This window comes from Pecten maximus, chromosome 5 (genome assembly GCF_902652985.1).
Source record: "Pecten maximus chromosome 5, xPecMax1.1, whole genome shotgun sequence".
NCBI lineage: Eukaryota > Metazoa > Mollusca > Bivalvia > Pectinida > Pectinidae > Pecten > Pecten maximus.
In genome coordinates, this window is record NC_047019.1 from 25439781 (window position 1) to 25453973 (window position 14193).

Here is a 14193-nt window from a genome sequence, read left to right on the forward strand (position 1 = left end):
TCTTAGCTTTCAGCTGTTTTCAATTTGATATACGTTTACCCAATACACAAGATAGGGAGGGATGCGCATCTAAGTATGCGCGGTAGTCATTTCGTTAGGATCAGATTTCAGGAGCAGAATCCGATTTCGTGACGTCACAAACACACTGCACGTGCTCCCGTCAGGTACTAGTTGGTGGCCACGGAGTTGATGTAGTTTGTTTTGGACGATGAGAGGGAAAACTACAACAGTTAACAACATGCACCGTGCGACCCCATTTCGCCCAAGGGACTAGACAACACTTACTTTCTTGTGCGTGTGCCGTAGCGAGTTCTCCGACCTGGAAAATTGTCAAAAATATGTTTACCGCTAACTTTTATGATCTAGTATATATGATAACATGGAAAACACAATGTAAACACTTGAAATGAAGAGGAAATTAATTTGTTTTATAATTTTGTTTCCAAAGATTCGTAAGTAATATCAGCGTATGGTTGATTGATTTAGAACTAACACAGGCGTCTGCTTCTGGTTTGTATTAATAGAAAAGTATTACTATTGTTATTAATATTCTTTTGGCCCCGGATATGACGCGACGGGTGACGTTACTGGTCAAGATGTATGTGATTGGTCAATGTAGCGGTAGATGCAAAATGCAGATATACAATTAAAAATGAAACAAAGTTAAGATTGAATGCAAGCTGAATTAGTGGATGTATCTTTTCAAATGACACATTAATAAAATTACATTCCTGACTCAAATGCAGTCGTATTATCACAAAAATGATTCAAACTGATACAATTTTGTTATCCGTGCTGAAACGCATTAGTTCGTTGATTTATTTCACCAGCAGTTTAACATTATAACAACTAGCATTAAAACTATGCCGTTAATCTTTTTTAAATTGTTTTCCTGTTTCTATTAATACTAACGAGAAGCAGACGCCTGTGGAACTACCAAGTTGATTCAACAAGTATGGTCACTCTCTCTCATCAATCAATGATACATCTCTGGTTTATCACGATCACAATATTTCTCAATGGTCGATTTCTCCGTCATCAGAAACATCAGAAACATTCTTCACATATAGAACGAGGACTACTAAAGATCAATCTCTCATCATCATCATCATCATCATCATCATCATCATCTTCTTCTTCTTCTTCTTCTTCTTCTTCTTCTTCTTCTTCATCATCATCATCATCATCATCATCATCATCATCATCATCTTCTTCTTCTTCTTCTTCATCATCATCATCATCATCATCATCATCATCATCATCATCATCATCATCTTCTTCTTCTTCTTCTTCTTCTTCTTTTTCTTCTTCATCATCATCATCATCATCATCATCATCATCATCTTCTTCTTCTTCTTCTTCTTCTTCTTCTTCTTCTTTTTCTTCTTACCCGGGAGGAAAACACATTTTGAATGGTTGCAAAACGCGAATATTATTTCTTTTCCTGTAAAAGATATGGTTGTAAATAAATCCTAAATGACACGGAAAAAAATAACACTGTACTGTGCCATTATGAACATTTATTTACAGTTCATGTGTAATCCATTTTGTCGATTAAATATATTGATTTTAAGTTTCCCTATTTCAGATATTTGAATTGTGTAAAATGCGTCGTTATAATACATCCATTGTACCAATACAGGTTTGGACTCATAAGAATGTCGCTCCAAGGGGAAGCATTCGTTTGAAACTGTTACAGGCACGGTATGTTAACTCAAGTTATGTCCCTTTTTACTGATCACGTTTTAAAATCGTTTCTTATACGCATGGAATGAATGCTCAGTAAAAAATCAATTCCATATTTGTTTTATACAATTAACACTTATGATCCTAATTCCATAAATTCCTTACCAAACTTCCGAAATCATTCTACATTCAATGATCGTCACGCCTTACTTAATACAGTCACCAACACAATTTGTTTACAAATACACGTGATTATTGATTAAATATTGACTTCTTTTTCATTATAATAATCATGAATTCCATTATACTATATTAATTGTAATAATACCACATTACAACTCAATAAAAATCAATTTAAAAAAAAATGCTGTCCGAACAGTTTGTTTTACATATTAAACAGAAATATCTCCCATAAATAGGATTTTAAAAAGATAAGCAGACATACATGTATCCTTTCAAAAATGAATTTGTAAATGATATATTTAACATTTATCGACTGTAAGATTTACATTAATGATTTCTGGGACATCATGTTTGTTTTGAAACGAACATGTGAATCGTTTATTTCGAAAAAAATCGATTTCATATATTGATTGTAAGAATCAAACTATCTTCCATAGTTTTAGTCCGTAAAAACATGAATCACGTGATCCGAATATCATGTAGACCGTAGATCACAAAATGATAAATATTATACCTGTGTTGATGGACAAGGCCAGTGTTTTTGTGCATGTATAGGCCTGACAGCAGTGTCGGACTATAGATATGTAGATCAGATAAAGTCACGAGTCGATCAAGACAGAACCACGTGATTACAGTTCGCACACACCGTCCACGCAGCTACCGGTCTCATTACTGGCACAAATGAACATGGTAGAAATTAATAAAAACCCTTTAAATGATCGTTTCATTTATATGTAATTTAATAACCTTTAATATCTTCTACTTTCACTTTCGTTTTGTTGATATCTGTACGGGGTTTTCCACCGCAGTTATAGGTCTTGGTGGCTTGGTCGCAGGCCACTATTACAGTAGTCATGTCGTGTTGTAAACTGTCGTTAGTGAGGTGGGGTCTGTCTCGGCTGTGGCCGGGGAAACTCTGGAGTTTCGTATGGCAGAGGAAGACAATTTGTGTGTATGTCGTTGGTGCACATAGGATTTTATTTGATCAGAAAGGTAAGATTAGATTTGTGATGTGTAGATTGATTATCAAGAAACCACCTGTGTGGATTGATTATCAGGAAACCACATGTAAAGATTATCAAACAGTCACTTTAAAAACTTAAAATGCAGAGATACATTTATAATGGTCAGTAGCCTGGTCTAAGCACACCACATAAGTATATAGACTACATAATGGTATATGTACTGTAATATAATTTTTGCTACTTTCGTTTTACGTATGCAAATCATTACGGCTGGTATTCAAAATATGTCGCAATTATTATAATACACAATGTTCAGTAAATGTACATATTTCGATTTAACGATTCCAGATTTGATCCAAACATTTCAACGACAATATAATTTTTGTGACACAGGTTTACGTGTTGGTTTATTTTAAACAGTATTTAATTTCAAAAAGTTTTCCTTCCACCAATTATTTTTGAAACAATGTGCCATGTTGATATCTACATGTAGGTTAATTCCTCTCCTATGTGTACGTTTCGGTAGTACTGTTATATGTTTTACCTAAGAAATACAATTTTTAGTACAAGGTTTCAACAATCCTCACTCAATATCCATATTTCAGTGATAGATCAATGTCAGCTCAGGGTAAATGATACCTATACAAATTAGTTACAAGCATCTCTATATCCGCCTAAAATGACAGATAATTTCCCTGTCGCTATTAAATGCCTCTAATTTATATTTTTTGGAGTTCTCATCTATGTTTAGACACTGGTATTGAAAGTAAACTGAAGTGATCATTTTTATAATTCTAATGGCATTATGACCAATGCAAGCTCTAAAACGAATTGTTTTGTTATGTCAGCAGATACGTAACCCATCTAAAGCGATACCAGGAAATCAGAAAAAGACAGGGAAAGACAGACGCCCGAATCAGGTATTTTCTAATCTATTTTCTTCATCCTTGAAATTTAACAACCAGTTTTATTTTTAAGATTTACCTTATACTTACATTATATAACTGGCCAGATATACCGTGAAGAAACAGAGTGTCACAGCTATCTCCAAAATGAATTGTTTTGTTATGTCAGCAGATATGTGGCCCATTTAAAGAGATAAGAAATGTATCAGGGAACCAGAAAAAGACAGGAGAGGGTAGACGCCCGATTCAGGTATTTCTTTAATTCATTTCCTTCATCCTTGAAATTGTACCACCACTTTTTTTTTATACTGGTACCAGATGCATCCATGGGTGTTTACATTATATAATTGGCCAGAGATGTTTCATTGACATTTATTAAACTAAAAAAAAAAACCCACAAAAATATATATATGAAATATGTTTTGTCCTTGTTTGTAGGGGATACCAAACCTCGGTAACACCTGCTACATGAATGCAGTTATCCAGGTGATTATAACACATTGTATACCTCTATTACGTAACGGTTCAGGTTTAATGACAGTTTCTGAAATGTCTGTTTTATATTTTTGTATTAAAATGTGACACTACAATAAGTCATTGATGATGTTTAGTACACATGCTCTCATATGCTCTTAGAATATAAACAATATACCCATTATGTCTGTTCCCAGGTCCTCTGCAGGACACCAAACTTTCGAGAACAACTACAAAAAGCTATTGAACAAACAAGGGATCGAATAAGTCAACAAACCAGCAGAGAAGTATGTTTTTAAACTTTGTATATGTATAGAGTGTTGTTGTCTATTAATGAAGAGGTTTGCACATCTTTTGATTATGTTGTTTATATTTCAATTACTGTTTCAGTTTAATTTGTATAATATACATTACACTAATGTATGACAAGCCGAGTTATCATTTATTCATGGAACAAAGTTGAGCCAATTTACATTGTATTAGATAAGATATCTAAGATAAATTGTATAGTTTTCTTTAAAAGCCATTTCATAAAATGATTAATAGAATCTTTCCCTACCTTGAGGGTGTGACAGAGAAATCTCAACCTGAGGGGGAGATTCTTGAATGTCCAACCCGAGGCTTGCCGAGGGTTGGGACATTCAAGAATCTCCCCCGAAGGTTGAGATTTCTTTGTTATACCCTCAAGGTAGGGAACGATTATTTTTCTCCCACCTCTTTTCTTTATGTGTTTTCCCATCGGCGATCTCCGTCTGTTTGTAAACAAGTACGCATGTCAAAAAAAACGCGGGAAATATGCACACATTTCCATTCATCCATTTCACGTGGGATGACGTCACTCACTCATCACTGTCCGACTCGGAGTAAATCACACGAGGTCGCTTTGAAATCGACTTTGTATTGTCATTATGGCTGTGGAAATGGATGTTAAATGTTCCCCCCACTGATTGTGGATCCATAAAACACCGATACAAGGAAATGCTGTTGTGCGATCTTTTTACTTGTGACAGTTGAACAATTTTGTCGCGATCGGTGCAGGTAGGTGCACTTGTGCTCTTAGTCCGAATTTTCTGACGATCTTACAAGGCAGCTTGAAAGGCGATATTAACATCAGAACCCTTCGGATTATTGTGCTCTCAGTTTCAGTTGTAGGCCTACAGTTGGGGGATTCATTTGTATTTGAAAGAATGGCAGACATTTTTTGTTTTTGGAAACTGTTCAGTTGTCTGTAGTTGTTTAGAGACTGGGGATTTTTGTATTATTGTGTACACAATTTGTTTGTTGACGTAGCAGACGACGTAATGTAAACAAAAAAAGTAGTTCCGGTCCAGTAGTACTTCCGGTGAAGAAAGTGAGCGCGTGCAATCTGTCACACCCTAGGGTATGACAGATTGCACGCGCTAAAAAAGACAGAGAAATCTTGTACACTCAAAACGGGAGACAAATCAGTGAAAGGTGGGATAATAAGATATCTTATAAAGTAATGTAAGATATCACATATACATGTAAGATATGTTATATGACAAATAAGATGTAATATATTAATAATTTTAGTTAAGTTTCGTACATACAAACAGAAACTCAGCATACACAGCCTTCTATCACTGGCTTTAAGAAGTAATTTGAATACGAACATGAAATTGCTAGTGAAAAGGGATGTCACTAATTGTTTTTTTAAAAGATGTAAAATTTCCTATTGAGACCAAAGTCATAATATTACTACGAATAGTCATAATATTGGTTTGATATGCTGTACTTCTACAACTGTTACTTTAAAAGAATTTTTTTCTCACCATTATATACCAGAAGTGGTATGCTGGCCTGGACAAATTACATGTACGAATATATAGGAATAAACTGGATTCTATTCGCATAAGGGATATATCAGGTTTTGTTGAAAATTTATACATACTAAACCACAATGGGAGAAAATTATACTCTTTAAGTTATAATTTTAATAACAATAATATGCCTTACATAATTTGGTTAAAAAGTTTATCAACATTTTTTGGTTAATAAATCACAGCTTGCCAAACTTAAAAAACAATTTCTGAAAAGAAATTAAACTTTTGTTTGTTATAATCATAATTTCATCATTATGAAGTTGATATCATATTATTGACACATGGATATACATATGCGTACCATTTCATAACCAGACCTGGTCTTTTACACTACAATACTGGAAACAGCGTTTACTGAGCACTATAATACCGAGTCGATTCCAGACCCGGTTCCTTGTGCCGCCACCACCACAGTTAGACCGGCCCCTGCTTGACCTCGTGGACGCCGTTAAGTCCGAGTCACATGTGTCATCAGCGTTACCGCAAGCTGTCCTTAACGTCATTTGTCAAATGTGCGTTATCTAAGGCAATATGTTTGAAGTTGATTTTTCAATTAATCTGTATCTTCTCGATACTGTCATTATATAACAGCTCTTTGTAAGTGTTAATGTTAACGATTTATTTCCAACGTTTACATTTTTCACAAAATACTGAAATTTTCCGTCCTGTAATATGCCAAAATACTAGTAATAGCTACATGTACAACACTTCTGCTACACAGTTCGGTGATTCCATTTCCTTGTGATTATATATTTGTTATAGATATAATCTTACATATTTGAATATATACTATACTTTATTCTGTCCAGGCTAAACAATTCCCTAAAATATCACAAAATTTCCATGAATGTATCAATGAAATACCGTGTATATACAATGTACACGTTTTGAATGTTATCTTCAATGAAATACAATGTATTGTATGTAACGGATACAGGTACTTATGTATGTTTATACTACATAACATATACACATCATTATCTCGTTGATACCGGTAAAATGCTGTTTCTTATGAGTCATTATCTAAATTTCTTGCCCAGCGATGACGAATTTAAAGGATACGGACAGCAGGACAGTTATCAGTTGTTCAATACCATGATTGAAGGACTGGAGAATTTATGTGAGGTATATATGTCATTTTTTCTTTATATTTCATTCATTTTTTAATCAATTGATACATTTCACCACACTTTTTACCGGCTGTGTTCACTTTTTTTATCAGAAGTTTACTTTTTTAACAGTCGTTAGCTTATTTCATTATTCCGTTACTTTTTATCGATCGTTGGCTATTTTCATGACTTGTTTACTACGAGAATGTTTCTATCTCGTTACAAGTTGAAGTTTAATATGATATTTTCCCCTCTCAGCCTGAGTACGTACATGGTGTAAACATTACAATAAATAGGTTTCATGTTGTTAATAGTTCTGTTTCTTTCATTTTTTTTCTGTACCTTTTCCTTACAAAATCTTGGAAATATCACTGATATCATTTCTTTTAGAATTCATTATATTTTTAACAAAATGATAACCAAAATTACATGAAATCACTGTTTTCGGTTTACATACATGTACTTTTATATTTCAGGTGAAGCGTACAGACAATACCGGTGGGCCAGGTCTGTTAATAGTATATGTCTACCTAATCAGTGTTATCTTTATATAGTTAAGACATACGGGTACTATGCTATATACATGTATTATATTTACACATTTAAAAAAAAACAACAACAACAGAACAAAAAACAAAACTAAAAACGACTTGGCTTAGTATCCACTGATCAATCAACGACGTATATAATATGACACCGAAAAGTATAGAATTACTATCATATATTACCTATGCAGGTAGGGGGGGGGGGGGGGGGGGGATGGTCACAATTAAAAAGTACAGAAATGGTATATTATAATGTGTTTTATATATCTTTTTAGTTTCAGACCTAGAGCTATTGATGAATAATTCTCCGATTTCCCGTTTGTTTGGAGGAGTTTTCTGTACAATATATACCTACAGTACTTGTGATCATGTGAGTGATGCTTAAATGTTACCAAGTATCGAAGTAGTATAATATATAGAAACAAATAAATGATAAATATGATGGAGATATTGTAATCATTAAACAATTGTACGAAAATCAATAACTGAAGTAATAAAGTGTTGTATTTTTCCTGGAGAGCAACATCATACAATTCCCCAGGCCGCCGTCATTTGTTGTCATTGTTACGTCCTGTTCATTTTCAGTTTTATAGTTTTGTTTACAATGCATCGCATGGTAAATTTTTGAAAAATCAATTTCTTTAAATAGAAATTTAGAATGGAATCTGATAGTAATGATGGAAGTAATATTTAATGCATTAATAATGCTTTTATCTATATATCCTATCGTAGTAGTAGTAGTAGTTATAATTAGTAACAACATTTACCCCTCTGACAGATTGAGCCAGTGTTTCAAAGATTCACCAGTATTTCAGTTCATATCCCACCACAATCAAGGAAGGGTTCAACCAGAAACAAGGTGAGTATTCTGGCAGAATAAAAACACTCATTCATAGCTTATTTTTGTCATAAAAATAGTTTATGTATATCAAGTATTTAGTTAAAAGGGTCCGAAACAACAAGAATAAATCCATTTTCATTTTATTACTTATTCTGCTAATTACTTTCATATTTGGTATGAAATAAAATCTCATAACTTTGGCAATCCTGTAAAAATAACAAAAAATGACACAACAAAATTTGAAGTGAATAGCAGGGAACCCATCTTTTATTATATTGGCTAAATATGTACATTATGTCAATTCTATCACCTTTCATCATAAGATAAACATACCAAAACATGTTTTAGGGATTCATATATCGATAAGGAAGAACGCGATTCAATTACAATTTTTCAATTGGTCATATATTTACAGATGGAGGGAACTGAAACCCAAACTAAAGGAATAATACAAGAGGAGACTGATGACAAAATCGATAGGTCACAACAGCACGAGAAGGCTAGGCTCCAAACTAATGGGTCGTCAGAGCAACAGGAGGATGAGAGCCAAGCAAATGGGTCACCAGAGCAACAGGAGGACGAGGACCAATCAAATGGATCATCAGAGCAACAGACGGTTGAGTTCAAAACTAGTGAGTCACTAGAGGAACAGAAAGTTGGGTTCAAAACTAATGGGCCTCTAGAGCAACATGAGGATGAGAGCCAAACCAATGGGTCATCAGAACAACAGAAGGCTGGGTTCAACATTAATGGGTCACCAAAGCAAGAGGAGGATGAGCACCAAACAAATAGGTCACCACAGCAACAGGAGGATGAGCACCAAACAAATAGGTCACCAAAGCAACAGGAGGATGAGCACCAAACAAATAGGTCACCAAAGCAACAGGAGGATGAGCACCAAACAAATAGGTCACCAAAGCAACAGGAGGATGAGCACCAAACAAATAGGTCACCAAAGCAACAGGAGGATGAGCACCAAACAAATAGGTCACCAAAGCAACAGGAGGATGAGCACCAAACAAATGGGTCACCAGAGCACCAGGCGGATGAGCACCAAACAAATAGGTCACCACAGCAACAGGAGGATGAGCACCAAACAAATAGGTCACCACAGCAACAGGAGGATGAGCACCAAGCAAATAGGTCACCAAAGCAACAGGAGGATGAGCACCAATCAAATAGGTCACCAAAGCAACAGGAGGATGAGCACCAAGCAAATAGGTCACCAAAGCAACAGGAGGATGAGCACCAAACAAATGGGTCACCAGAGCACCAGGCGGATGAGCACCAAACAAATAGGTCACCACAGCAACAGGAGGATGAGCACCAAACAAATAGGTCACCACAGCAACAGGAGGATGAGCCCCAAGCAAATAGGTCACCACAGCAACAGGAGGATGAGCACCAAACAAATAGGTCACCACAGCAACAGGCGGATGAGCACCAATCAAATAGGTCACCACAGCAACAGGAGGATGAGCACCAAGCAAATGGGTCACCAGAGCACCAGGCGGATGAGCACCAATCAAATAGGTCACCACAGCAACAGGAGGATGAGCACCAAGCAAATGGGTCACCACAGCAACAGGCGGATGAGGGTCAATGTAATGGGGCAACAAACAAACAGGAGGGTGAGGATCAAACTAAAGGGCCAGAACAGCAAAGGGAAGATGATGCAAAAACTAATGGGCCAACACAGCAACTAGAGACTGAAGGCCACAATAATGGGTCACCACACCAACATGAGGTTGAAGTGCAATTAAATGCGTCATCACTGGAAAAAGAGACAGATATCAAGCCTAGAAGGTCACCACAACAACAGAAAGCCGACGTCCAAGCTGTCTGGCAACCACTTAAACAGAAGGCTCGGGACCAATCTAATTATTCAGCTGCTTCTGAAACCCCCCGTTGTTACCGCTGTTTGAAAAATGAACAGACTGATCGGACAGACTTAGAGGAAGGCCTTAAGATGTGGACAGACATTGACTGTTTTCAAGACTTGCCATGCAGAACATGTGAAAAGAGTTGCGTTAAAGGAGCTAACGGTATATGTTCGTCAAGGGATTACTATCTATCTGTATCAAATCTCAAAAATGTTTCATGAGCATATCAAATCATTTCAATAATTTATAAGGAAACTTTGAGGAATGGTAAGAGACAAAAGTCTCCTCGTAGGACCATTTAAAGGGCCATCTATATAACAGTTCCAGTTATATTTTCAAAATGCTATCAAAGCACTACTCTAGTGATATGCTATTTAGATGACCCTAAAACCATCCATTTAATTACCGTTAATAAACATAGTTTTATTTGTAAAGACTAATGATTCTGTTTGTTCTTTACAGACCAGACCACTATCACCAGAAGCCGGATACTGTTGATGTCTCTACCTCCGGTGTTGGTGTTGCAGTTCAACAGATTTACAATGGTACTTTCTCAGTTGTATAATTTCCTCAATTACTGTATATACTGATTGCAAGGGGATCTCTTTTCAATTTCTGCGAGGATGGCAGCATCAGATATGCTCAGAAAACGAATTAAATATTTAAAATTATGGTTCATTTCATCATTAGCACACAAATACATATTTTTAACTTCTTCGATTGAATAATAATAATAACATTTAACGTTATGATGTGTTTTTTCTTCATTTTTTAAAGATCTGATTTCCTTTCTGAATTGTTGACATTCGATAAACTACAAATTAAATCGAGTGTTTTGGCATCGTGCATTCTAAAAAAGTTGATGGTGTAATAAGTAAATACCAAAACAAATGTAAAATAATCACCACGTACACTGTTTTTATATATTTTTCCTGTCTGTCTTCAGAAAAACTTTAAAAAAAATATCCACTTGGACTGTCAAGTTTGTTTTGTGTGTTGACGCTGTTTTATTATTTACATCTGCTCGGAATTCATGAAAATGAATTCCGAACTATTTTCCACTATTAAAATTGAAAATATAATTATTGATATCTTTCGGCAGATTACATTATTGAATAATGACCATTTCTAACCATGTCGGTGTATGACCTAACCTAATGCTTATCCTTTTATTTATGTAGAGCTTGGACGGTAGTCTTGAAAAAATGGACGGAAAATTGACCTACCCTGAATATCTTGACGCCGCACCATACTGTTCAGCTGCTGTTTCGTTTTTGAATGTAAGTATACATTAATCCCTCTTTACGAAGAATGTGGCTGAAAACACTGTCTTGTCTGTCCATAAGCCCATAAGTAATTTCTTTCTTATAACAATTTAAAGAAATATATACACATCGATGATATTTTGTTTACATTCTAAGTCATGAGATTTACAGGCAGTGGTGTTTTTTGTGATTTTAACATAATTTCTGTCAAAATAAATCAATAAACATCATTAATCTTGATTAGACAAAAACGATGCCTTCGGAAAGTTTGGTTTGTGTGTTTTTGTTCAACGTCCTATTAACAGCTAGGGTCATTTAAGGACGTGCCAGGTTTTGGAGGTGAAGGAATGCCGGAGTACCCGGAGAAAAACCACCGGCCTACGGTCAGTACCTGGTAACTGCCCCACGTAGGTTTCGAACTCGCAACCCAGAGGTGGAGGGCTAGTAGTGATAAAGTGTCGGGACAACTTAACCACTCAGCCACCGCGGCCCCACGCTTTGGAAAGCTTCGCCATTCATATCAAATAAAATATGATCTGCCAATATAAGTACACTCAGTTCGTGAATATAAATCTGTAACTTAAGTTCATTCAGTATTTCAATACAAAGACAATGAAAACATAACAAAACGGAATACAGTGTATCCTGTCTAAACCGGATGCAAATAAGAATGTTTATGTATAATATTTTTGTCGCCGTTTTATGTCCGACACATTTCGTAAACACCAACCTCTTTATTCAATGCAAACGAAGATGCGAGGAACTTGCAGTGTATAAATCGGTAATGTCGTCTTCGTTGGCATTGCTTCCACATTCCACATTGATTTCATCATCGAAATAGTCACTGACCAAATCGTTGTCCTAGTTACCCAATTATTTAGCTCGGTTTATATCGCTTCCTCGATATCACACGTAAACGTCTGGGTCGTCATCAGTATGAACGTCTGGGCATTCTTAGGTCTGTATTAACTAAATACTCAAAATGCATGCACGAATGTGCTTTATTTTCGAAGAACACATTTGAAAAGTATTCACGATTTGTGACGGTTTGTTGTGATCATTGGTCGTCAACCACCTCAAAGTACCAAACAAAATTACAGATAAACTACGTCCATGGATGCTTCAATCAACATCGGTAATTGTGAAGGTCTTCGATGTGTGTGTTGAGGCTGTTGCTTGTTGAGGACAGCATGGCGTACAGTTTAGCCATATCGATTTCAGAAGCATACTTATACCATGGTCAGTTTAATAACGCCGGTTTTCAGAATAGACAGGTTCCAGACTTTACAGTTTTAACTGCATTAACTGACGAGTGAAATCTGAGGATCAAACACCTGGATAGACAGAAATCCGGATTAGATACTGTACAGTAGTTAACATGAGGTTTGAATTAAATATATGTACATTGTACATATATTGCGCTGTATTCGTGAACTAACTTCTTTAATCTACACTGCTTATGTTTTATATGTTGTTCATAAATGCAATGTTATCAAGAGTTCTTGTTATACTTCAGCGGAAGAATGGTTCTGACACAGACGAGTACCAGTACCGCCTGTATGGTGTGGTTAGTCACATGGGATCAATACGCGGAGGTCACTACACAGCTCATGTCCGAACGACTGAACACCAAGGGGAGAAGGAATGGAGGGACCCACAGAGATACATAGACGAAATAATAAGTTTCTTGAAAGAAATGGCTGACGTCAAAACTATTCAGGCAGAAAGGAAAGACACATGGTACACCATAAGTGATGACAGGGTCGAGAAAGATCAATATAATACTGCACTTTGTGACCCGAACGCTTACCTCTTGTTTTATGAACGAGTCTGAACATCTCTAAACGCTAAATGGCCTTTATGCTGTCTTAACCTCAGAGACATTGTTGATGTTGTTGGAATTTAATTTTGCATCGAGAAATACGTTTATTTGAGTTTTAATGCCTTTTAGATAAAAACAAAACTATTTGGAGTTATTGCTAAATTATATCCAGAAAGATATATGTTTTGAAAATGTTCCCTGTGCTTATCTTTGTATTTTAATGTAATTCGTGGTTAAATTAAAAGTACAGTACTTTTTATAACGTGACTTTATCACGCAGTGCTATTCACATGCACTCGTTTACAAATATAATGATAATTGTGATTTTAATAGAATAAAACAAAATGTTTTGATTATGTTGTTGTTGTTGTTTCTAAAGTGAGTGTATTCAAATATGATTCGTGTGAGTCGAGTTTAAACTGCTCTCTGATGGGGTTATTGTGTCATTAGTTTGATATATCGAATTACTGTTAGTAGTAAAAGCTGTACTACATAAAATAAAAGCTAAGTTCAGTAAATCTTATTATTGGTATTAAACACCGTTGTTGTCCCTATAACACACCTATCAATCTTGGACAGTGTAGATCTTCGAGTGAAGTATAGAGAGATTCGGGGTTGAGAGAACATTTGTGAATTGAGAGGGCCATTTTGAGTGACAAATGTATGAGTTT

At 35.6% G+C, this 14193-nt stretch overlaps 1 protein-coding gene across 6 annotated transcripts; it reads left to right on the plus strand.

The window, feature by feature from the left end:
• Nucleotides 1-2690: 2690 nt before the first annotated feature.
• On the plus strand, nucleotides 2691-13878 carry LOC117327645 (ubiquitin carboxyl-terminal hydrolase 16-like). Of its 6 annotated transcripts, none has more exons than XM_033884711.1 (14): nucleotides 2691-2862; nucleotides 3683-3754; nucleotides 3909-3989; nucleotides 4178-4225; nucleotides 4411-4500; nucleotides 6373-6569; nucleotides 7098-7182; nucleotides 7643-7673; nucleotides 7987-8081; nucleotides 8490-8570; nucleotides 8968-10597; nucleotides 10898-10980; nucleotides 11617-11715; nucleotides 13217-13878. In XM_033884711.1, exons 1-14 carry the CDS (start codon nucleotides 2824-2826, stop codon nucleotides 13532-13534), a joined length of 2949 nt encoding a protein of 982 aa, XP_033740602.1. In that variant the 5' UTR covers nucleotides 2691-2823; the 3' UTR covers nucleotides 13535-13878. The 6 variants fall into 6 exon arrangements, with proteins under 6 accessions (XP_033740602.1, XP_033740606.1, XP_033740604.1 ...); XM_033884715.1 differs by having other exon boundaries at nucleotides 6442-6569; XM_033884713.1 differs by having other exon boundaries at nucleotides 3912-3989.
• The last annotated feature ends 315 nt before the right edge of the window (nucleotides 13879-14193 follow it).

Coding starts and splice junctions, on each gene's coding strand:
- LOC117327645 (XM_033884711.1), top strand. CDS start 2,824: ATGTCGTTGGTGCACATAGGATTTTATTTGATCAGAAAG. Junction 4,226..4,410: donor ACATGAATGCAGTTATCCAG/GTGATTATAACA, acceptor GTCTGTTCCCAG/GTCCTCTGCAGGACACCAAA. Junction 4,501..6,372: donor GTCAACAAACCAGCAGAGAA/GTATGTTTTTAA, acceptor TTTCATAACCAG/ACCTGGTCTTTTACACTACA.